The 26200-nt window shown below is 43.2% G+C and overlaps 2 protein-coding genes across 4 annotated transcripts in view; both read left to right on the plus strand.

Annotated features, from left to right (window-relative positions):
- The window catches only part of LOC130276098 (protein SSUH2 homolog), a 107529-nt gene extending 101340 nt beyond the window's left edge, over nt 1-6189 (plus strand). For both annotated transcript variants that reach the window (XM_056524998.1, XM_056524999.1), the window contains 4 exons: nt 2895-2987; nt 3274-3379; nt 3501-3608; nt 5112-6189. In XM_056524998.1, the coding sequence (XP_056380973.1) occupies nt 2895-2987; nt 3274-3379; nt 3501-3608; nt 5112-5252 (448 nt within the window). In that variant the 3' untranslated portion in view covers nt 5253-6189. The remainder of the gene's footprint in view (nt 1-2894; nt 2988-3273; nt 3380-3500; nt 3609-5111) is intronic.
- A 14666-nt stretch (nt 6190-20855) lies between these two features.
- The window catches only part of LOC130276099 (protein SSUH2 homolog), a 49411-nt gene continuing 44066 nt past the window's right edge, over nt 20856-26200 (plus strand). For both annotated transcript variants that reach the window (XM_056525000.1, XM_056525001.1), the window contains exons 1-3: nt 20856-20993; nt 23152-23219; nt 24391-24594. In XM_056525000.1, the coding sequence (XP_056380975.1) occupies nt 20971-20993; nt 23152-23219; nt 24391-24594 (295 nt within the window). In that variant the 5' untranslated portion in view covers nt 20856-20970. The remainder of the gene's footprint in view (nt 20994-23151; nt 23220-24390; nt 24595-26200) is intronic.

A 26200-nucleotide genomic window follows, 5' to 3' on the forward strand; every position in this document is an offset into this window, starting at 1 on the left:
TCAGCTTGTCAGCAGATCTCCATTCTCTATATAAAGACATTAATCATTATTATCTTGCCAAATACTGTGCCCCCTGAATATAATACTGCCAGAAACTGTACCCCCTGAATATAATATTACCACCCATTGTACCCTCTAAATATATTATTGCTACACACTGTACCCCCTGAACATAATACTGCCACACACTGTACCCTCTAAATATATTATTGGTACACACAGTACCCCCTGAATATAATACTGCCAACCAGTGTACCCCCTGAATATAATACTGCTACACACTGTAACCCCTGAATATAATACTACCACCCACTGTACCCTCTAAATATATTATTGGTACACACTGTACCCCCTGAATATAATACTGCCAACCAGTGTACCCCCTGAATATAATACTGCTACACACTGTAACCCCTGAGTAAAATACTTCCACAAACTGTATCCTCAGAATATAACCCTGTCACATACTGTTCCCATAATAATAATACTGTCACACAGTGTTTCTCCATAGTCCAGCTGAATCCCACCCCTGCACTGTCCTCCTCCAGACCCATCTATCCTCCTCCAGGCTTCTCTGTCACCCCCCCCCACCAAGACCCCTACATCTTTACCCAAGTCATTACCTCATGCACCGCCATCCACGACCCCCCTGGCATCCCATCCTCAGTCTCCTCCTTATCACCTCATACATCACCCCCCCCCCCGTATCCCATCCTCAGTCTTCTCATACACCGCCACCAAGTCCAACCCCCCCCTGCACCCCACCCTCAGTCTCCTCATACACCACCACCCAGTCCAACCCCCCAGCACCCCATTCTGTCGATCCCCCTGAACCCCATTCCCCAACCACGCCCCCCCATTCTCGGTCTCATCAAACCATCCCTTCCCCCAGCTCCCACACACAGACACACACACACACACACACCCCATCCTCGGTCTCCCCATCAATTAGGCCCCCCCCCCCCGCCCTTTGTCTCATCAATCACCCCCTCCCCTCACCTGCACCCCATACTTGGTCTCCTCATCAATATCCCCCCCCCATCCTATCCTCGGTCTCCTCATCAATCCCCCCCTCCCCCCCATGCACCCCGTCCTTAGTTTCCTCATCAATCCCCCCACCCCCCGCCATCTGTCTCACACCAATCAGTCTAACCCCTCATGAAATTATCACCCCCAGCAACCCCCTCCAGCAGCCCGTCCCGTGTCTCCTCACCTTCCTGGAGATCACTGCAGCGATGTCGGGCGGGCGGCTGCACCTGCCACTGCCTCTGCCTGGTATCGATATCATGGGGTCAGAGGCAGAGACGCATCAGGGGCTTGGAGCAGACGTGCGTGCGTACCTGCGCGGAGCACGTCTACTCCCATCATGCCTCTGGCCTCCCAGCTGATTTTTAAAGGGCCGGTGCGCAGGTAATTAAAAGTTAGTAAAGATTGCTGGCAGCGACGGGTGCAGCCTGAGTGGCGGACCTGTTACTGCAGCTGCATAGTGTAGTGGCAGGGGGCCGGGTCGCAATTGCCATCGGGCCGGGTCGCAACTGCTTGTTGGGATTCAGGCAGCCTGCGCTCCAGCCACTGCCGGCCCACAGTGCAGCGGCCTACCGAGAATATTCCAAATATCCCACTAAGCCAGTCCGGCCCTGGTTGCTATTTGATCCTTTTACCATTTAGTTCATTTTAGAAAAGTATCCCTTATGGTTGTCTTCACCCCCGAGAATCCTAATAAATACCTCCTTAAAGGGGTACTCCGGTGAAAACCTTTTTTCTTTTAAATCAACTGGTGGTAGAAAATTAAACATATTTGTAAATTACTTCTATTAAAAAATCTTAATCCTTCCAGTACTTATTGGCTGCTGAATGCTACAGAGGAAATTCCTTTCTTTTTGGACCACTGATGACATCACGAGCACAGTGCTCTCTGCTGACATCTCTGTACATTTTAGCAACCATGCATAGCAATCATATGCTAAGGGCAGCATGGTGGCTCAGTGGTTAGCACTGCTGCCTTTCAGTGCTGGGGACTTGGGTTCAAATCCCACTAAGGATGACAATAAATAAAGCCTTATTATTATTATTATAATAAAGTCAGCAGAGAGCACTGTGCTCGTGATGTCATCAGTGTTCCAAAAAGAAAATAATTTCCTCTGTAGTATTCAGCAGCTAATAAGTACAGGAAGGATTAAGATTTTTTAATAGAAGTAATTTACAAATATGTTTAACTTTCTGCCACTAGTTGATTTACAAGAAAAAAGGTTTCTACCGGAGTACCCCTTTAAGGGTGTGTTCACACCCTAGTAACTAACAGCGGGTTTCCTGCAGCGTTAGAACCGCTGTGAGTTACGCTACTATTCATTTGAATGAGTCTCGAACAGTCCGCAATAGTGTCAGATTTGCAGACTGCCAGAGTTTGAACACACCCTAAAAGACTTAAAGGCAAGAAAACATCCCTTAACTTTAAATACTGATCTCCTCCAATAACCATGCATGAAACGTAAAGCTCATCCCAAGTCTTTGCTGTTAGTTTGCATTATGGTTTTAGGGATTTCTCCTCCACCAGACTTTACAGCTAACCCAATGCCCTCAATGAGACACTTGTGACTATACCAATCACTTCTAATGTCTGTCTATGGAGATGATGTCATTGTATGCTTGTTCTTATGTATTTTGTAGACTATTGTAGAGCACTGTGCAATACAGTTGCCGCATACGCCCCCCCCTTCAACACAAACCTAGCCTAAGGAGAAAAGTAGAGTGAAAAAGGCACAAATTATACATTTAATACACATTATAGGGAATTTATCTAAGCACGTTATGGGTGTAGGTTTTTTTTTTTTTATCACATTTTTTTTTTTTATTATTTAGAGCATTAAAGTTTTAAAATTTTTATCAATTTACAGATGCAAAACCTGCAACCAGACCAATGTCCAGACTTGTCCAGGCTGCAGTGGAAAAGGCCAAGTGATGACATACATTGAGATGACTGTAACATGGTGAGGACATGGCTATTGCAGTAGCTAAGCTTCCCTATAGTGGGTGACTTTTAACCCACAGATGAATTATTTGAGACGCCAATAATAAATCATAACTGTTCTGTCTGGAAACCCTGATAAGTTATTCAATTGTTTCTACAGTCGGCCTCTCCCCAGGCTGATGAAGTGAACATTAGATTGCATTCAGCTAAACAGGACATTGAGATCATGTATTGTCCTTTTGTAACAGATTGGTGGTGATTTGGGAGCAGCACTGGGTTCACTGTGGATTTTTATTGTTTTGTAGGAAGAATAATGTTTTCGAGTTCATCCCCGATCACCATTCAGAATTCCCGACCGACCTCTTCAAGAAAGTGACTGGGGAGAAGATGTATTCAGATGAGCAGCTACTGGTAGGAAACCAATATATTTGAGAATTGATTTTTGGGGTGCACTGGGGCATTTTCTTATCTAAAGTTATTACAGTATGAAAACAGTGAATATTCATCTGTAGGTTTGTGTGTTTATATGTAGGTTCCTCCTATCATCAATTTTCCCGAGCCGTCTATAAATCAGACCTCTCAGACTGCGGTACAGCAGCATTACTCCCAGTTCATGTCCTCAAGTCGGATCCTGATGCAGGTAAGTTCTAAGCAGCAAGGTCATTCCAGGAGTGGTTTTATCTGTGAGGATATGTTTTTAGGCAGTTTTTTGGGATGGCAAAAACTTTGACTTTCACCCTAATAAAACATACCAGGTGGGGAATAAATGTCTGACTGCTGGAACCCCTTCCCTCCACACCCAACCTCCTGTGCGGGACCCAATTCTCGCCAGTCTACTTACCATGCTCCTGAGCACTCCGACGCCCACCTTCACAGATGTGCAGAAGTGATGGCCTGCTCAGCTAGTCACCAGCTGAGACTGGACTATGTCTCAGTCAGTTATTGGCTGAGCTGGCCGTCACACGAGTGCGACTATGAAGGTGGAGCTGGAGTGTTCAGGGGAGAAGCTGCTGAATGGTTAATTCAGTGCAGGAGCTGGGCTCTGTACAGGAGAGGGCGGGCACCCCCCCCCCCCCCCTAAGGATAGGGGATAAGTTGCAGATCGCGGGGGGTCCGACCGCTGGGGCCCCCTGCGATCTCCTGTACGGAGCCCCGACAGCCCGCGGGAAGGGGGCGTGTTACCCACCGCACGAAGCGGCGGCCGACACGCCCCCTCAATACAACCCTATGGCAGAGCCGAAGCGCTGCCTTTGGCAATCTCTGGCTCTGCCATTGAGATGTATTGAGGGGGCGTGTCGGCCGCGCTTCGTGCGGGGGGTCTACACCCGCTATCTGGCCGGAAAGCCTGGCCCCCGTACAGAGAGATCGCAGGGGGCCCCAGCGGTCGGACCCCCCGCAATCTCAAACATATCCTATATCCTTAGGATAGGGGATACGTTTTTCACCACTGGACTACCCCTTTAAGTGCCTGGCCCTCCTATTTATATCTGTATTTTGACATATAACTGTGAGTGCAAAATATGACCCAAATAAAGAAATATTTAGGCTGTAAGTTTTGCTACAGCCCAAAAGTAGAAATGGAAAAAAAAATTCTCAAAAAACTTTAAAACAATTTTTTTCCTTTTTGAGCTGTAAAATAGGTTTCAAAGATGTCTACACATACCCATAGAGCTAAATGTCAAGTTAAAGCATCTACGAATACTACCTCCTAAGTAAAATAATAGAATTTCTATAATACTGTCTCGTATAGTAGTTATATTCTTGTATATAGAAGGCCATATTATAATATTGTGTACAGAACACAGTATGAAAGTAACATGTTACCGACTCCTATGTACAAGAGTATAACTACTATAATACTGTTCCCTATGAACAATAGGTTAACTACTATAATACTGCCACAATGTACAAGAGTATTGCAGTACATTACAGCATATAATTGTCACATCAATTTCTATGGTTTCTCTTGTTTTCAAAGTGATGTAACCTGGGATTTCGTGCTAGTGTTGCCCACAGTTCCTTCTGCTTCCTATGCACAAGAATATAACTACTTTACTACCCCCTATGTACAGTAACATAACACTACTTTATCCCTGCTCCAATGCTGGTTTCTGACATGTTTGTATAATAATACTTTCCGCAGAGACAAACCATTGAGCTGCTGCCGCTCACTAAGGTTGAGTACAGCTGGAAGGGTAAGAACTGCAATTACTTTGTGTATGGACGGGAGAATAAAGTGGAGACCAAGGATTATCCATCTACGTGCTGCTGCGTCATCCTGTGATAAATTCTAATAAAGAATCACAATATAGAATTGTAATCCGCCACCTGATTATTGGCCCTATGTTAGTGGATGTTGCTAAATGTTATATACTGTCTGGCTGCTAAAATACTCTGGATGCTATAGATTTGTATTGTATGTGATCTGCACAGTGTTTTTATACTTTTTTTATTTTCCTTATTTTAAACCTGTAGTTGCTTCCTGTATTCCGGAGTAGCAAATATTAATTGTTAATTTGGCTTCTGTAAAGCTGTTTGAATATTTTACCAAGTTACCAATATGCTAAATTCCAACGACCAATATGACTGCCAGCATACCTCTTTAATTGGTTGGCAGACATGCTGCCATAGTGCTGAATGGTTATTCTGCCCAGGGAAGTGATGGTATATGAATTTAAAATGCACTACTGCATACCTGTTTAGCATTGACAGTAAGGAGTCTGGGATCCCTGATAAACAACCCATGGGGGTGATAATTTATTCATTACCTGAAATAAAAAGAACTTACAGCTGTATAAAGCTTTACTTGCATATTGGTTGTCACCAAGCTTTCCCAGAAACTGATCTAACCTATAATGGATGAACAGAAGAATAACTGGATATAAGGCAACTGAAGGTTTTATATTTACTGGATTTTTCCTATTATTATTATTTTTTTTATTGAGGGGGTACCCTTTAATTTTAAAGGGATTGTCTGATCCCCAGAGAACTATACTGAAAACATATATGCAAAGAGTGTTTTACTGTGTTGTTTAAAGAACTAGATCTGCTACGTTCCTGTGTCCTAGCATGTTTCAGTTTTTGTTCCTATTTTATGATTGTACAGTAAAGGCATCACTACCTGTTATAGTATCAGTGCAACCGCTGTGTATGTCAATGAGTTTTGTTTTAGATACTCTTGTTTTCTTAAAGAATCCTTTTTAAAATAAATACATTTTTAAACATAATATTGTGTTTTGTCTTAAGGGAGGGGTTGGAGGTCCAAATTAACCCCTTAAGGACCCAGCCAATTTTCACTGTAGGACACGGCCATTTTTTGCACATCTGACCACTGTCACTTTAAACATTAATAACTCTGGGATGCTTTTACCTTTCATTCTGATTCCGAGAGTTTTTTCGTGACATATTCTACTTTAGTGGTAAAATTTTGTGGCTACTTGCATCATTTCTTGGTGAAAAAAATTGAAAATGTTGCATTTTTTTCACTTTGAAGCTCTCTGCTTATAAGGAAAATGAATATTCCAAATAAATTATATATTGATTCACATATACAATATATCTACTTTATGTTTCCATCATAAAGTTGACATGTTTTTACTTTTGGAAGACATCAGAGGGCTTCAAAGTATAGCAGGAATTTTCAGATTTTTCACCAAATTTTCAAAATCGCAATTTTTCAGGGACCAGTTCTGATTTGAAGGGCCTTCTTATTAAAAATACCCCACAAATGACCCCATTATAAAAACTGCACCCCTCAAAGTATTCAAAATGACATTCAAAAGGTTTGTTAACCCTTTGTTTCACAGGAATAGCAGCAAATTGAAGGAGAAAATTCAAAATCTTCATTTTTTACACTCGCATGTTCTTGTAGACCCAGTTATTGAATTTTTACAAGGGGTAAAAGGAGAGAAATAATTCCTAAAATGTGTAACCCAATTTCTCTCGAGTAAGAAAATACCTCATATGTGTATGTCAAGTGTTCGGCGGGCACAGTAGAGGGCTCAAAAGGGAAGGAGCGACAGTGGGATTTTGGAGAGTGAGTTTTTCTGAAATGGTTTTTGGGGGGGGCGTGTCACATTTAGAAAGCCCCTATGGTGCCAGAACAACAAAAAAATAAACACGGGGCATACTGTTTTAGAAACTACACCCCTCAAGGCATGTAACAAGGGGTCCAGTGAGCCTTAACACCCCACAGGTGTTTGACGACTTTTCGTGAAAGTTAGATGTGTAAATGGTTTTTTTTTTTCCACTAAAATGCTAGTTTTCCCTCAAATTTAAAATTTTTACAAGGGGAAATAGGACAAAATGCCCCCCAAAATTTTAAACCCCATCTCTTCTGAGTATGGAAATACCCCATGTGTGGACATCAAGTGCTCTGCTTGCGCACTACAATGCTCAGAAGAGAAGGAGCGCCATTGAGCTTTTGGGAAAAAAATTTTTGAAATGGAAGTCAGGGGCCATGTGCATTTACAAAGCCCCCCGTGGTGCCAGAACAGTGCACCACCCCCCACATGTGACCCTATTTTGGAAACTACACCCCTCACAGAATTTAATAAGGGGTGCAGTGAGTATTTACACCCCACTGGCGTTTGACAGATCTTTGGAACAGTGGGCTGTGTACCACTGTTCCAAAAATCTGTCAGACACCTGTGGGGCGTAAATGCTCATTGTACCCCTTATTACATTACATTACGTGAGGGGTGTAGTTTCCAAAATGGGGTCACATGTGGGTATTTATTTTTTTGCGTTTGTTAGAACCGCTGTAAAATCGGCCACCCCTGTGCAAATCACCAATTTAGGCCTCAAATGTACATGGTGAGCTCTCACTCCTGAGCCTTGTTGTGCGCCCGCAGAGCATTTTACGCCCACATATGGTGTATTTCCGTACTCAGGAGAAATTGCGTTACAAATTTTGGGGGTCCTTTTTTCCTTTTAGCGCTTGTGAAAATAAAAAGTATGGGGCAACACCAGCATGTTAGTGTAAACATTTTTATTTTTTTACACTAACAAGCTGGTGTAGCCCCCAACTTTTCCTTTTCAAAAGGGGTAAAAGGAGAAAAAGCCCCACAAAATTTGTAGTGCATTTTCTCCCGAGTACGGCGATACCCCATATGTGGCCCTAAACTGTTTCCTTGAAATGCGACAGGGCTCCGAAGTGAGAGAGTGCCATGCGCATTAGAGGACTAAATTGGGGATTGCATAGGGGTGGACATAGGGGAATTCTATGCCAGTGATTCCCAAACAGGGTGCCTCCAGCTGTTGCTAAACTCCCAGCAGGCCTGGACAGTCAGTGGCTGTCCAGAAATGCTGGGAGTTGTTGTTTTGCAACAGCTGGAGTCTCCGTTTTGGAAACACTGCCGTACAATACGTTTTTAATTGTTATTGGGGGGGACAGTATAAGGGGGTGTATGTAGTGTTTTACTCTTTATTATGTGTTATTGTAGTGTAGTATTTTTAGGGTACATTCGCACTGGCGGGTTACAGTAAGTTTCCCGCTACGAGTTTGCGCTGCGGCAAAAAATTTGCCGCAGCCCAAACTTGAAGGAAGAAACTTACTGTAAACCTGCCCGTGTGAATGTTCCCTGTACGTTCACCTGGGGGGGGGGGGGGGGGCAAACCTCCAGCTGTTTCAAAACTACAACTCCCAGCATGTACTGACAGACCGTGCATGCTGGGAGTTGTAGTTTTGCAACAGCTGGAGGCACACTGGTTGGGAAACCTTCAGTTAGGTTCTGTCATCTAACTCAGTATTTTCCAACCAGTGTGCCTCCAGCTGTTGCAAAACTACAACTCCCAGCATGTACTGATCACCATAGGGCATGCTGGGAGATGTAGTTATGCAACAGCTGGAGGTACGCAACTACAACTCCCAGCATGCCGAGACAGCTGTTTGGGCATTCTGGGATTTGCAGTTTTGCAACATCTGGAGGGCTACAGTTTTAGAGACCACTGCAAAGTGATCTCCATACTGTGATCCTCCAGCTGTTGCAAAACTACAAATCCCAGCATGCCCAGACAGCAAACAGCTGTTTGGGCATTCTAGGAGTTGTAGTTTTGCAAGATCTGGAGGGCTACAGTTTAGGGACCTATATAGTGGTCTCAAACTGTAGCCCTCCAGCTGTTGCAAAACTACATATTCCAGCATGCCCAAACAGCTGTCTGGGCTGTGCTGGGAGATGTAGTTTTGCAACATCTGGAGGGCTACAGTTAGAGACCACTAGAGATGAGCGAACTTACAGTAAATTCACAAACTTCTCTGCTCGGCCGTTGATGACTTATCCTGCATAAATTAGTTCAGCTTTCAGGTGCTCCGGTGGGCTGGAAAAGGTGGATACAGTCCTAGGAAAGAGTCTCCTAGGACTGTATCCACCTTTTCCAGCCCACGGAAGCACCTGAAAGCTGAACTAATTTACCTGTCACTGGCCGGAGTACAGAGCAGAGATGTGAGCGCTGTATAAGCTGCTCCCCATATTTATCACATGCCATTTGACTTTTTCAGAAATCTGGTGCACATACATATTGCCACTACAGAAAAGTGTTGCAAAATTGTTCATCTACACCAAAAATGTCCCCTTTTAGTCAAACTGAGGCTAATATCCATGTGCCGGCAGTGTCCCTGATGTATACGTCCACTGTATACCTAAAATAGATCTGTCATACATATGCTGATCGTTGTAAATCTACCCCACAAGGCTAAGTTCACACGACGGAATTTCCACCTGCAATTCCGCTTTTAAATTGCAGGGGAAATTCCGCTTGCTCAAATGTATAGTGTAGTAAATGGGTTTCCGTTCACAAATTCTGAAGTGTGAATTTGTGAAGTGGAATTTGTGAACAGGAAATCCGCTAGGAAATTTCCGCTTGAAGAATAGCTTTGCTCTTTCTTCAGGTGGAAATACTCGCGGAACACATTGCAGTCTTTTGGAGACTGCAGTGTTCGCGCGGTCCTAACGCCGACTGAATCAGTCAGCGCTGGCCGCACTCGGAATCTCCGGGCAGAAAATTTTCTGATTCCATAGTCTGAACCTAGCCTAAAAGTAACAAGAAAAACCTATAGATCTGCACAAAAATTAGCCATCACATCGATTTTCAGGAAAATATAACAGTTACAAGGGGTCAGAAAATGGTGAAAAAGCTACCGTATTTTTCGCCGTATAAGACGCACTTTTTCTTCCCCAAAACTGGAGGGGAAAAGTCGGTGCGTCTTATACGACGAATACACCCCTATCGCGGCGGTCCCTGCGGCCATCAACGGCCGGGACCCGCGGCTAATACAGGACATCACCGATCGCAGTGATGCCCTGTATTAACCCTTCAGACGCGGCGATCAAAGCTGACTGCTGCGTCTGAAGGGAAAGTGACACTAACCCGGCTGTTCAGTCGGGCTGTTCGGGACCGCCGCGATTTCACCGCGGCGGTCCTGAACAGCCCGACTGAATAGCCGGGTTAGTGCTTACAGGACACCGGGAGGGACCTTACCTGCCTCCTCGGTGTCTTCTCCATTCAGGGATCCCCTGTATGGCCGGCGCTCTCCTTCCTCGTCATCGCGTACGTGCGTAACGACGTGATGGCGGCGACGGAGAGCGAGGATACCCGGCCGGCAACAGAGACGTTCCGGAGTGACGGGGACACGGCGACAGCGATGGAGCGACATCCAGGGCAGCGGTGACGGGTCCGGAGCGGCGGGGACACGTGAGTATTACCTCCTATGCAGTGGTCTTCAATCTGCGAACCTCCAGATGTTGCAAAACTACAACTCCCAGCATGCCCGGACAGCCAACGGCTGTCCGGGCATGCTGAGAGTTGTAGTTTTGCAACATTTGGAGGTCCACAGGTTGAAGACCACTATTGGGTTCAAAATCTTTATTTTTTTAGATTTTGCACCTATAAATTGGGTGCGTCTTATACGCTGGTGCGTCCTATAGGGCGAAAAATACGGTATTTTGTTTTATTTAAAACAAAACATAAAAAACATTTTGGATTTAATATAGAACTATAAATTTGTGTGACTGTACTGAAAATAAAGTTAATATGTTGTTTATACTGTACTGTGAACTTGGTGTGTGCAATTGTATGTATTTATTTCCTTCAGTGTTACCCTACAAATCATTGTGTTCACTAAATCATTTTATGGTAATATAAAGGGTGCCGATAAAAAGTGCATCTTGTCCTGCAAAAAACAATTCCTACGTTTTGACACAGGTTTTTTTCTGGCATTTTTTGGACAACTGCCGCTGCAGTTTTTGAGCCGAAGTCAGAAATGAATCCAGTAGGAAGGAGAAGTGTAAGTCCTTCCTTTATATGTCCTATTCCTTTTGAATACATTTCTGGTTTTGGCTTGAAAACTGCAGGGGCTGTATTCCAAAAAAATGCCAGAAAAAAACGGTGTGGAAACCTAGACTTATATAGCTCTGTAGTTGGATAAATAATGTGTCATGATCACTTTATTTCTGTCATGGTGTTCATGACATGGATGGAAAAGAAGAGTGTGCTTTAGGGAATTGTATGGGGCACATAGTCCTGGATGTGGATCACAGTAGGGGCCCCAGTCAAATCCTGCTGATAACTCGAGCTGCACTGATGAGAGAGTCTGATAAAGAGACCCGATACTGAGCCTACTCACTGCACACTGCCCATGTTACATAGTTAGTATGGTTGAAAAAAGACATACGTCCATCAAGTCCAACCAGGGAATTGAAGTGAAGGGTGTAAGGGGATAAGGGAAAGGGATGTAGTTTTATAATTCTGCATAAGCATTAATGTTATTTTGTTCCAGGAATGTATCTAACCCTGTTTTAAAGCTGTTAATTGTTCCTGCTGTGACCAGTTCCTGAGGTAGACCGTTCCATAAATTCACAGTCCTCACGGTAAAGAAGGCGTGTCGCCCCTTTAGACTAAACCTTTTCTTCCCCAGATGGAGGGAGGGCCCCCTCGTCCTTTGGGGGGGTTTAACCTGGAACAGTTTTTCTCCATATTTTTTGTATGGGCCATTTATATACGTTTATCATATCCCCCCTTAAACGTCTCTTCTCAAGACTAAACAATTGTAACTCCTTTAATCGCTCCTCATAGCTACGATTGTTCCATGCCCCATATTAGTTTAGTCGCGTGTCTCTGTACCCTTTCCAACTCTGCAGTGTCCCTTTTATGAACAGGCGACCAAAACTGAACAGCATATTCCAGGTGAGGCCGTACCAATGATTTATAAAGGGGGAGTATTATGTCCCTGTCCCTTGAGTCCATGCCTCTTTTTATACATGACAATATCCTGCCGGCTTTGGAAGCAGCAGCCTGACATTGCATGCTATTCTGTAGTCTGTGATCTACAAGTACACCCAGATCCTTCTCTACCAGTGACTCTGACAGTTTAATCCCCCCTAAGACATACGATGCATGCAGGTTATTAGTACCCAGATGCCTAACTTTACATTTATCCACATTGAACCTCATTTGCCAAGTGGATGCCCAGACACTTAGTCTATCCAAGTCATCTTGTAACTTATGCACATCCTCTATAGACTGTACTGTGCTACAAAGCTTGGTGTCATCTGCAAAGATAGAAACAGAGCTGTTAATACCATCCTCTATATCATTGATAAATAAATTAAACAACAGCGGGCCCAATACTGAACCTTGGGGTACACCACTAATTACCGGGGACCAATCAGAGTACGAATCATTGACCACCATTCTCTGGGTACGATCCATGAGCCAGTGTTCAATCCAGTTACAAACTAAAGTTTCCAAGCCCAAAGACCTTAACTTACCTGTCAGACGTCTATGAGGGACAGTATCAAATGCTTTAGCAAAATCCAGAAACACTATATCCACAGCCATTCCTCTGTCAAGGCTTCTACTCACCTCTTCATAAAAGCAAATTAGATTGGTTTGACAACTTCTATCCTTAGTAAACCCATGCTGGCTATCACTTATAATACTATTATCCCCTATGTATTCCTGTGTGTAATCCCTTATAAGTCCTTCAAACAATTTACCCACAATGCACGTTAGACTTACCGGTCTATAATTGCCTGGCGAAGACCTAGAGCCCTTCTTGAAGATTGGCACCACATTCGCCTTGCGCCAGTCCCTTGGCACAATACCAGACACCAGAGAATCTCTAAATATCATGAACAAGGGTGCAGATATTACTGAACTTACCTCTCTAAGAACTCTTGCGTGTAGTCCATCCGGCCCTGGAGATTTGCTTACATTTACTTTACTTAACTTACCTTGTACCATCTCTACATTAAGCCAGTTCAGTACATTACATGTGTTACCAGCACTGACCTGGCCAATGTCAGCTCCTTTTTCCATAGTGTATACAGAACTAAAGAACCCATTCAGTAGCTCCGCCTTCTCTTGATCGCCCTTGACAACCTCCCCATTATCATTATTAAGGGGTCCTACATGCTTTTTTTGTATTTATATATCTAAAAAAATATTTAGGATTAGTTTTGCTTTCTTTGGCCACCTGTCTCTCATTTTGAATTTTTGCTGTTTTTATTACATTTTTACAGATTTTATTAAGCTCCTTGTACTGTTTAAATGTTATAGCTGACCCATCAGATGTTAGTGCAATCACTGCTGAGCCTACTTCAGGCTGCAACTTCCCGTCCCAGAACTGATGACTGGTTCCGGCGGCACAAACACTAGGGGCTACCACTGGTACTTTACTGATGTGGTGCCCTGCTAATTCCTCATTTGCCAGTGAGGATCACGGCACCTACCTTCCTCTGCAGCCTCCTTGTCAGCTGTACAGTGAGTACTGGCTCCTTTTAAACAGTGCTGCTATTCCAGGCTCTGCAAGTACACTGTGTAGAGCCGGGGAGTTTCATTAAGAATGGGTGATGTAAAGGTAGTAGTTCGGCACGTCCGCTGTAGGTGGTGAACGAGGATTGGTAGGCATATAATAGAAAAGGAGTCCCAGCACTCACCAGAAATTCAAGCACAAGTGGTAGTTTATTTCAAATCCTTCTGAAACATGACATCTTTCGGCCCTTAGACAGCAGAGGAAACCTAAGGGCCAAAATGCGTTCCTGTTTCAGAAGGATTTTGCAATAAACTACCACTTGTGCTTGAACTTATGGTGAATGCTGGGACTCATTAAAGGGGTATTCCAGGCAAAAACTTTTTTTAAATATCAACTGGCTGCGGAAAGTTAAACAGATTTGTAAATTATACAATGTAAAGAGGTAGCGTGCACTCACCGCGGGTAAACAGCTGCAGGCCCGAGGTCCGGGATCACCACGGCATAGACGGAGACGGTAAGGGGCACTCAGAGGCTACGCCGGCTGTTTCGGACGTAGGAACGTCCTTCTTCCGGCTTTGTAAATTACTTCTATTAAAAAATCTTAATCCTTCCAATAGTTATTAGCTTCTGAAGTTTTCTGTCTAACTGCTCAATGATGATGTCACGTCCCGGGAGCTGTGCATGATGGGAGAATATCCCTTGCATGATGGGAGAATATCCCCATAGGAGCTGGACAGCTCCCGGGACGTGAGTCATCAGAAAGCAGTTAGACAGAAAACAGCAACTCAACTTCAGAAGCTAATAACTATTGGAAGTATTAATATTTTTTAATAGAAGTAATTTACAAATCTGTTTCACTTTCCGGAGCCAGTTGATATATAAATACCCCTTTAAATACCCCTGGAATACCCCTTTAAGAATGGGGGCATGGAATGGCAGGACATGACCCTAAAAAACAGGAATGTCCTGCCGGATCTGGGACGGTTGGGAGGTATGATGTACACACCTCTCACTGAACACTAGATGTTCATGTGACCTAGTAACCCACAAAATGTTACAGATAAACGCAAATCATTTCTAGTGTTGGGCGCAAATATTCGCATTTCAATTTTTTATCGTAAATTTGCAAATATTGCAAATATATTTGCTATATATTTGAAATAGCGAATATTCGCTTTTTTTGAGCATATTAGAATATTTGCATATTCCTTCTTTTCACTTGTGGGCCAATTAAAATGATGCAAATACTCTTGTCAGAGGTTATCAACAACATCCCTAGCAACCAATAGTGAAGTTGCCCACCCCCTCACTGTTTTCTTCTTCGAATATGCAAATATAACGAATATGTGAAATTCACGAATATAGGATGAATATTCGTCTATATATTCACAAAATATTGCAAATTTGAATATGGGCAAAGCCGCTCATCACGAATGATTTCTGCAGTCCCATTTGGAATACACACCATACACGCCACTGCAAAGGCCCCTAATGAGAACATGCCCTGTCTCCGAACATTCACTGGAGGGAGCTCCGTACATACAAATGTTTGTTTCCAAATGCGTTTTATCCTCTAATGGTGTTGTATAGCAATGAATAGAGCCTGTGCCGTCTGCAGCTTGAGAGGTGGGGCCCCATTGTGGCAATTGTGGGGGGGCTTCTTCCACTCTAGTTAAAAGGGTATTCCATGAAAAAACTTTTTTTTATACATCAACTGGCTCCAGAAAGTTAAACAGATTTGTAAATTACTTCTATTAAAAAATCTTAATCCTTTCAATAATTAACCCCTTAAGGACCAGGCCATTTTACACCTTAGGACCAGAGCGTTTTTGAACATCTGACCACTGTCACTTTAAACATTAATAACTCTGGAATGCTTTTACCTATCATTCTGATTCCGAGAATGTTTTTCGTGACATATTCTACTTTATGTTATTGGTAAAATTTTGTCGATATTTGCATCGTTTCTTAGTGAAAAATTCCAAAATTTGATGAAAAAATTGAAAATTTAGCATTTTTCTAACTTTGAAGCTCTCTGCTTGTAAGGAAAATGGATATTCCAAATATATTTTTTTTTTATTCACATATACAATATGTCCACTTTATGTTTGCATCATAAAATTGACGTGATTTTACTTTTGGAAGACACCAGAGGGCTTCAAAGTTCAGCAGCAATTTTCCAATTTTTCACAAAATTTCCAAAATCACAATTTTTCAGGGACCAGTTCAGGTTTGAAGTGGATTTGAAGGGTCTTCATCTTAGAAATTCCCCACAAATGACCACATTATAAAAACTGCACCCCCCAAAGTATTCAAAATGACATTCAGTCAGCATTTTCACCCTTTAGGTGTTTCACAGTAATAGCAGCAAAGTGAAGGAGAAAATTCACAATCTTCATTTTTTACACTTGCATGTTCCTGTAGACCCAATTTTTGAATTTTTACAAGGAGTAAAAGGAGAAAGTGTATACTTATATTTGTAGCCCAATTTCTCTCGAGTAAGCACATACCTCATATGTCTATGCAAATTGTTCGGCGGGCGCAGTAGAGGGCTCAGAAGCGAAGGAGCGACAAGGGGATTTTGGAGAGTAGGTTTTTCTGAAATGGTTTTTAGGGTGCATGTTGCATTTAGGAAGCCCCTATGTTGCCAGAACAGAAAAAAAACAAACACATGGCATACCATTTTGGAAACTAGACCCCTTGAGGAACGTAACAAGGAGTAAAGTGAGCCTTAATACCCCACAGGGGTTTCACGACTTTTGCATATGTGAAAAAAAATTTTACAAAAATTTCACTAAAATGTGTGTTTCCCCCCAAATTTCACATTTATGCAAGGGTTAATAGCAGAAAATACCCCAAAATTTGTAACCCCATCTCTTCTGAGTATGGAGGTACCCCATAAGTTGACCTGAAGTGCACTACGGGCGAACTACAATGCTCAGAAAAGAAGGAGTCATATTTGGCTTTTTGAGAGCGAATTTTGCTCGGGGGCATATCGCATTTAGGAAGCCCCTATGGTGCCAGGACAGCAAAAAATACCCACATGGCATACCATTTTGGAAACTAGACCCCTTGAGGAATGTAACAAGGGGTACAGTGAGCATTTAACCCCCCCCCCCCACTGGTGTCTGTCAGATCTTTGGAACAGTGGGCTGTACAACATTTTTAATTTGCACAGCCCACTGTTCCAAAGATCTGTCAGACACCAGTGGGGTGTAAATTCTCACTGCACCCCTCATTACATTCCGTGACGGGTGTAGTTTCCGAAATGGGGTCGCATGTGTTTTTTTTTTTTTTTGCGTTTGTCAAAACCGCTGTAACAATCAGCCACCCCTGTGCAAATCACCTCAAATGTACATGGTGCACTCTCCCTTCTGGGCCTTGTTGTGCGCCCCCAGAGCACTTTGCGCCCACATATGGGGTATCTCCGTAGTCGGGAGAAATTGCATTACAAATTTTGGGGGGCTTTTTTCCCTTTTACCTCTTGTCTAAATGAAAAGTAAAGGGCAACACCAACATGTTAGTGTAAAAAATGTATTTTTTTACACTAACATGCTGGTGTAGACCGCAACTTCACCTTTTCATAAGGAGTGAAAGGAGAAAAAGCACCCCAAAATTTGTTAGACAATTTCTCTCGAGTACGGCGATACCCCATATGTGACCCTAAACTGTTGCCTTGAAATACGACAGGGCTCCGAAGTGAGAGCGCCATGTGCATTTGAGGCCTGAATTAGGGATTTGCATAGGAGTATTCTACGCCAGTGATTCCCAAACAGGGTGCCTCCAGCTGTTGCAAAACTCCCAGCATGCCTGGACAGTCAACGGCTGTCCGGCAATACTGGGAGTTGTTGTTTTGCAACAGCTGGAGGCTCCATTTTGAAAACAGTGGCGTACCAGACGTTTTTCATTTTTATTGGGGAGGGGAGGGGTGCTGTGTAGGGGTATATGTAGTGTTTTTTACTTTTTATTTTATTTTGTGTTAGTGTAGTGTAGTGTTTTTAGGGTACAGACACACCGGCGGGAGAGTTTGAGCTGCCGCGCAAAATTTGCTGCATTGCAAACTTGCAGCCTGATACTCACTGTAAGCCTCCTGCCCATGTGAATGTACCCTGTACATTCACAGGGGGGGGGGGGGGAACCTCCAGCTGTTGCAAAACTACAACTCCCAGCATGCACAGTCTATCAGTGCATGCTGGTAGTTATAGTTTTGCAACAGCTGGAGGCACACGGGTTGGGAAACACTGAGTTAGGAAACAGACAATGTTTCCCAACCAGTGTGCCTCTAGTTGTTGCAAAACCACAACTCCCAAACATTCCCAGGCATGCTGGAAGTAGTAGTTCGGCAACATCTTTAGAGCCAGATGTTGCCGAACTACAACTCCCAGCGTGCTTGGAGTTGTAGTTTTGCAACATCTGGAGGACTACAGTTTGCAGACCACTAATACAGTGGTTCCCAATCTGTGCCCTTCCAGATGTTGCAAAACTACAACTCCCAGTATGCCAAAACTGTCCAGGCATGCTGGGAGTTGTAGTTCTGCAACATCTGAAGGGCCAGATGTTACAGAACTACAACTCCCAGCATGCCTGGACAGTAAGGGCATGCTGAGGATGTGTAGTTTTGCAACATCTGGAAGGGTACAGTGGTCCCAAAACTGTGCACCTCCAGATGTTGCAAAACTACAACTCCCAGCATGCCCAGACGCCAAGGGCTGTCTGGGCATGCTGGGAGTTGTAGTATACAGGGTCCCAATACAGCAATGCATGTCGCTTTACGGCGACGTGCATTGCTGTAAAGGGCCCGACCGCGGCTGAAGAGGAACTCACCTGTCGCCGCCGTCTTCATCGCCGGGATCCGGGTCTTCAGGGACGAGGTAAGTACCGGGGCCGGGCCCCAGCACTCCCCGCCCCCCACCGCGTCCTCCGGTCTTCCTCTCGTCCTCTCCAAAGGCTGTCCGGGCATGCTGGGAGTTGTAGTTTTGCAACAGCTGGAGGCACCCTGGTTGGGAAACACTGAAATAGACTTAGATTTACAGCTCCTAGCATATCTTTCTTACTTTTATATGTATGGAATTGCTTTATCTATATTAGTTATCTACTTATTTATCTTTAACCCCTTAAGGACCGGAGGTTTTTCCGTTTTTGCATTTTCGTTTTTTGCTCCTTGCCTTTAAAAAATCATAACTCTTTCAAATTTACACCTAAAAATCCATATGATGGCTTATTTTTTGCGCCACCAATTCTACTTTGTAATGACGTCAGTCATTTTGCCCAAAAATCTATGGTGAAGCGGGAAAAAAAATCATTGTGCGACAAAATTGAAAAAAAACCGCTGTTTTGTAACTTTTGGGGGCTTCCGTTTCTACGTAGTACATTTTTCGGTAAAAATGACACCTGATATGTATTCTGTAGGTCCATACGATTAAAATGATACCCTACTTATATAGGTTTGATTTTGTCGGACTTCTGGAAAAAATCATAAATACATGCAGGAAAATTAATACGTTTAAAATTGTCATCTTCTGACCCCTATAACTTTTTTATTTTTCCGTGTATGGGGCGGTATGAGGGCTCATTCTTTGCGCCGTGATCTGAAGTTTTTAACGGTACAATTTTTGCATTGATAGGACTTTTTATTCATTTTTAAATGATATAAAAAGTGACCAAAAATGCACTATTTTGGACTTTGGAATTTTTTTGCGCGCACGCCATTGACCGAGCGGTTTAATTAATGATATATTTTTATAACTCGGACATTTCCGCACGCGGTAATACCACATATGTTTATTTTTTTTTTTATTTACACTGTGTTTTTTTTTATTGGAAAAGGGGGGTGATTCAAACTTTTAATAGGGGAGGAGTTAAATGATCTTTATTCACTTTTTTTTTTCACTTTTTTTTTGCAGTGTTATAGGTCCCATAGGGACCTATAACACTGCACACACTGATCTTCTATGCTGATCACTGGTTTCTCATAAGAAACCAGTGATCAACGATTCTGCCGGATGACTGCTCATGCCTGGATCTCAGGCACTGAGCAGTCATTCGGCGATCGGACAGCGAGGAGGCAGGAAGGGGCCCTCCCGCTGTCCTGTCAGCTGTTCGGGATGCCGCGATTAGCCGCGGCTATCCCGAACAGCCCGACTGAGCTAGCCGGGAACTTTCACTTTCACTTTTAGCCGCGCGGCTCAGCTTTGAGCGCGCGGCTAAAGGGTTAATAGCGCGCGGCGCCGCGATCGGCGCTGCGCGCTATTAGAGGCGGGTCCCGGCTTCACTATGACGCCGGGCCCGCCATGATATGACGCGGGGTTACTGTGTAACCCCGCGTTATATCAGAAGAGCAGGACCAAGGACGTACCGGTACGTCCTTGGTCCTTAAGGGGTTAATCCTCACTTTTTCCTATTTTTGGATGACATTTTGGTGGCTTCAGAACAAATTATCAAGTTTCCATAGAGTTATGGTCTCAACATACAATGGTTTCAACATACAATGGTCATCCTGGAACCAATTAATATTGTAACTTGAGGGACCACTGTACAATAAGAATATTGTATCCCAGGGTTATCCCAGGATTACAACTTATGGCCTGTCTATAGGATAGATAAGTGATCTCCACTGATCACATAACTGGGGGTCCCGAGTGCCCCTTTATTTTTGCAGCTTTATTTTTTTTATATTTTTTTTTATTTTTATGACCCATTTCTAAAAAAAAAAATTAAAAAAAAAAATTATACAACCGAAGGGAGCAAAGGCACACTATACTCCAGGGATATTTTTCTAAGTAGTTTCCAAAATAGGGTCTTATAACAAAATGCATGTTGTAAAAATTTCAAGCATGTTAAATGCAGGGAATGGTGAGGAGGGGGCGCAATAGCAAAATCTGTTTGGCTCACATATAATAATTTGTATAAAAGGAAATATTGTCTTGTGTACTGTGTATCACTAGTCTGTTAGACAATATATGACCTATAAGAATTCCTACAATCAAACCTAGTCTAATATATTTTCCTACATGGATACAAAGAATAAGGAAATAATTGTAAACCACAGAAAATATATCAACCCTATACTTGGCTATAGGATAAAAATCAGAGAACAGAAACAGAAAGTGTTGAGCTCCCTGCACACAGTGACTCTGACAGGGCGGGGAGTCACCCGTCCTCCATGTAATCTCTCACATGTCTGCACTCCAACAAGGAAGAGGAAGTCAGATGTGAACTTATTTACTTATTTCAATCACATTCGGTGACTATGGAGGAACGCAGGGAGATCAGGTCAGTGACATATTCATATTTTTTGTTACTTTGTATCAGTTTTACATGGGGAACTGTTTATTATACAGTAATACCTCCTTAACGTTGCCTTTATTTGATCTCTTTTTCTTTTTTACTAAAACTTTGGTGGCATTTTTCAAGTCCTATAAAGAAGAAACAAATCAGAAAAAATGCCAAAATATGGGTATGCCACCGGTACATAAAAAGCAACAACACAATAAATCTGGCTGCAGGGTTTTTAAACCCCCAAAAACCACAAAAATAGAATGCCAGGAAAAACGCGACGTAAAACATCTTCCCACAAAACATTTCCAGGCAGGAAAGGGGATTGTCACTGTAGTACTACAAATGATAACATGTCATGTCACATATTCTCTAATCATAAAGTTTAACACCTAGGAGTCTGAACTAAACCTGAACATTATACAGTATGAGCCCTGCACATTAGTCTTATGCTGGTGGCTGGGAATTTCCAAGTCACATGATATCATTCTAATGTAATTAGAACAGGAAATTCTCTAACTACTGTTATTAATTATTCATCTAGCCCAGAAAGGAGACATTCAGTGTAAATCGTGGGCTACATTGCAATTTTTTGTAGCGCTACAAATTGATTTGTAGCTACAGCTGCAGGCTAAAGCAATACATTGAGACGTATGGAATCTCGTGGACTGCAGATTGACCTGTAGACTTTGCTATCACACCCCCTGCATGTTCTGCTGCTGTATGTGGCTTCATGGTTATGGCCATTTCTACACCACTGCCAAAAGTTTTATATGCTTCTGGGAAGTCATCCACCTTTACTAGACAAAAAAGAGTTATGCAACAAGTTAGCAATAGGATTTGAAGGGGTTATCCAACATAAGGTGACTTTAGTACTTACCTGCCAGACAGTAATGGACATGCTTAGAAAGAGTTTGTGCTTGTCTTGGGGCTAAATGGCTGTCTTGTGAGTCCACCATAATGTTGCTTTCTTTTTGTGAAATGGCTCTTTCCTGTTGGAGTTTGCTCCCTGCAACTACAAGTCCCAGGATTCCTTGTTTGTAAGTGTAAAGTCACTTTTCCCCCTCTCACACATCAGTCACCCCACCCATTGCAGCACAGCTAAGCTCCCGTCCATGCATGCTGTGCTTAAAGAGGTACTTCGCCCATAGACATCATATCCCCTATCGACACGATAGAGGATAAGATGTCTGATCACGAGGGGTCGGAGCTGGGCCCCCCGCGGCTATCTCTGCCGGGGCACCTAATTGATCCGGTGCACTGAGCGAACTCCACTCTGTGTCGGATGATGGCCAACCACAGCCGTCACACCCCCTTCATCCATGTCTATGAGACGGCTAGCACATAGCCGTCACACCCCCTCCCATAGACATTAATGAAGGGGGCGTGGTGTAACGAACATGGAAGCTCCAAGCTTCAGTGTTCATGTATGCCATGGCATCGGGGGGCAAAGATCACATAAAAATTGCAAGATCAGCCATCACACACAGGTACAGACACTATGGGGGAGATTTATCAAAACTTGTGCAGAGGAAAAGTTGACCAGTTGCACATAGCAACCAATCAGATCGCTTCTTTCATTTTGGACAGGCCCTTTTTAAAATGAAAGAAGCAAACAGATTGGTTGCTATGGGCAACTGGGCAACTTTTCCTCTGCACAGGTTTTGATAAATCTCCCCCTATATTATAAACTACACTAACTTTACAGCCCCTGTAGCACAGTCAAATAAAAAAAATCCCAAAATACCCTTTTAAGGGTGCGTTCACACGCTAGTAGCTAGCAGCGAGTTTCCTGCTGCGAGAAACCCGCTGCGAGCTACGCTACCATTGATTTAAATGGGTCTGCAGACAGTCTGCAAGTATGACACTATTGCCGACTGTCTGTGGACCCATTCAAATCAATGGCAGTGTAACTCACAGCAGGGTTCCCGCAGCGTGAAGAACTCACTCTCAGGAAGTATTGTATAATTAAAACAAAATAGCCATTCAGGAGTTGGGAAAGCTGAGTGACAGATGCTATGGAGGCTTTCCCAGGAACAGACATGCTGAAAAAGAAGGGGGATAGGTTTGTGTTGAGATTTTTATATCTATTGGGGATGTCTTTTAAGTCTGGGGGAGGTCAGGAATTGTTTTAATCATTTTTTATCTCAACCAGAACTCCACACTCTGCAAACTATGGAGCGATGGGGCAGCCATTTGGACCCAATTACCCGATGCCTCAAGGTATGATATGTTCCAGGATTTATCCAGCGTACTGGAAAGTTCATCTATTTTCTAATACACTGGCCCTGAATTATCAAAATGTGTGAGAGAAACACTGGAGAAATGTTGCCCATAACAACCAATCACAACAACTATCTTAAAGGGGTTGTCCAGGAGCAGAAAAACAGAGCTGATTTCTTCCAGTTGTGTGTGGTTTTGTGGCTTAGTTCGATTGAAGTGAATGGACAACCCCTTTAAAGGGGTACTGTGCCCCTAGACATCTTATCCCCTATCCAAAGGATAGGGGATAAGATGTCTGATTGCAGGGGTCCTGCCACTGGGGACCCCCGCGATCTCGGCTGCGGCACCCCAGACATCCGTTGTGTGGAGCGAACTTCACTCCATGCTAGATGATAGGCGATGCGGGGCAGAGGCTTGCGACGTCACAGTCACGCCCCCGTTCGTGATGTCACGGCCATGCCCCCTCCATGAAAGTTTATTGGAGGGGGCGTGACTAATGTCACGCCCCCTCCCGTAGACTTGCATTGAGGGGGCGTGGCCGTGACATCACAAGCCTCCGGCGCTGCACCCGATGCTCTTAATGAATGCCAGGTGATGCAGGAAGATCGCGGGGGTCTCCAGTGGGACCCCAGTGATCAGACATATAGGGGCAGAGTACCCCTTTAACGAGCTGTGGTAAAGTGAAAGCTGAGCTGAGATTGGTTGCTGTAATCAAGATCTCTCCAGTTTTTCTCCCATGTTTTGATGAATTTAGGCTGCTATGTGTCAACTCTTCTATGAACACTGGAAACATATGTAGTTGGACACCACGCATATACTTCCCTTCTCATCAAATAGGATGTAGATAAGGCAACACCATGTACAAACTTTCAGACTTTTAAGACGGTTGATCCAGGAATGTTGCAATGTAATGTTACTGACATCGTTTTGAAATAAATTTGGCAATTCTTAGGTTTTCTCAGAAAACCTAAGGAAATCTGCAGCAGAATACTCACACGAAATCATTAGCAAAAGACAAACCCTGTGTTGCCATATAACTTCACTCCATCGGCCTCCTCTGTGTGATAACTCATAGACAGTAGAAGAGGGAACAGATAGATAGTTTATTACTGGATCCCTGATTGATTTCCGCCTAAAACCTATATTTGGATTTTTCTGTGGTCTCCATTAGATCCTGAAAGGGCCCCTCTGCTCCCTGCATCATCAAACTATCCAGATAAAGCCATGACTTCAGCACAAATGAATCCAGCTATGGTTCCAACTATGTTTTCAGAAGGGGCATTTCTTACTAATCCTGCAGTAGTCACTGATGGGCCGACAGTGCCGGACTGGGAGACTATTCCAGGTTATGAAGGGATGGGTAGCAATGATGGCGGTAAGTGAGCTATGAACATTTATTTTGATTATCCTTTTTATACAATTGTAGTATTTTAAGAGGTTGTCTATATTTGGAAACTCCTCTTTTAGTTGCAGACCCTATACCATAAGACAAAGTCTAGAGATAAGTCCCTAGTCACATTGGTCAGCAGAATATGGCAGAAGTTTGCAGTCTGGCGTGCCTGCATCGAAACTGATAAAAGTGAATGTGGTTGTGTTATTGCATGCGACAATTTGTGGTTTGCAAAACAACATCAATTACTTTCATAAGTTGTGATTCAGACACATGACACTGGGATCTTTGGCCAGCATTACTGTCCCCTAGAGCCTGAAGATCTCATGATACAAACTCCAATCAGAGTACAAGTTGCTCACAGCCTCTCCTGCAGATTGTTAACCTGTTTTGTAGGCACAGTAATGGGAATCCTCTAGCATCTGTGCTGACTTAGGTCAAACTATAACATAGACTGGCTAAAAAAAAAGGTAATGACAGGCCCCACTACCAAGCATGCTTATTAATCCATTAAAAAGCAGACCCATTAAAGAGTACCTGTCACCAAATAAAACTTTTAATATAGTGTTCTTTGTGTAATTAGCAGACACATTCCCTTTCACTTGCTTTTAAAACTATCACCGGAAATATGTTTAAAATGTAATATAAAAAACGGCCACTAGGTGGCTCTGTTCCCTGACACAATTAATACAATGAGTTTGGTCTTCTCCTGGCCTGGCAGGAGTCCAAACTCAGGAAGTGTTTCTCTGCACTGAGCTTGATTGACAGCTGCACAGATAGTGAAAGCTCCACAGATTCTTACAGAAAGCTGCACAGACTGAAAGCTGCAGGGAAGCCTCACTGATAGCAACACAGACTGAAACATGCACAGAGCCTGAGGTCTTCTATTCATCATAGCACTGCAACATTGTGAGGGCGGAAGTGGTCCCCTAGCAGGCTTCAGTGATGTCATGCCTGCTGGGAAATGCCCACTTTCTCCTGCTGGGAAATTGCACTATGTGAGCAGGAATAAATGTCACAGTGCTTTTTAAAGCTTTTTAAAGGGCTGGAGAGGTGTTAGGAGTAGTTAGGGAACATATCCTGAGTTAGTTTAGAGCAGTTTATTTAGTGACAGGTACTGTTTCACAAACTTACTAAATGTCCCATAGCAGCTATGGTTTGCTAGGGTTTTTAAACTACCCCTGAATTTCTGATATCTCGTCTGTTTTTTCATTTAATGAGATATGCACTTCTTAAAATCTAATAGATGTATTTAACAAGTTCCTTGGGGAAAAGTGGGAATCCAAGACCACCATTTCTGTCAGTGTCTCAGACTAGATAGATTTCCTTTTCAAGAAGCTAGGGAAGAGTCATGTGTTGTTCAATTATTTTTTATGAATGTTGGCTTATAAAAAGTTTCTTATAATGAGAAGTTTTCTGCCACAAATTAGTGATGCTGAAAAATTATATTCCCGGAAGGCAAAATCTTTGGACAGCCTTAGCTCAGCAGCACAAGGTTAAGTAATACATAAAGTATTTTTGGAAATTTTATGAACTGTAAAAGATTTAGAACCTAATTTGTATACAGAAGTACCACAAATACCTGCAACTG

This window comes from Hyla sarda, chromosome 6 (assembly GCF_029499605.1).
Source record: "Hyla sarda isolate aHylSar1 chromosome 6, aHylSar1.hap1, whole genome shotgun sequence".
Classification (NCBI taxonomy): Eukaryota; Metazoa; Chordata; class Amphibia; order Anura; family Hylidae; genus Hyla; species Hyla sarda.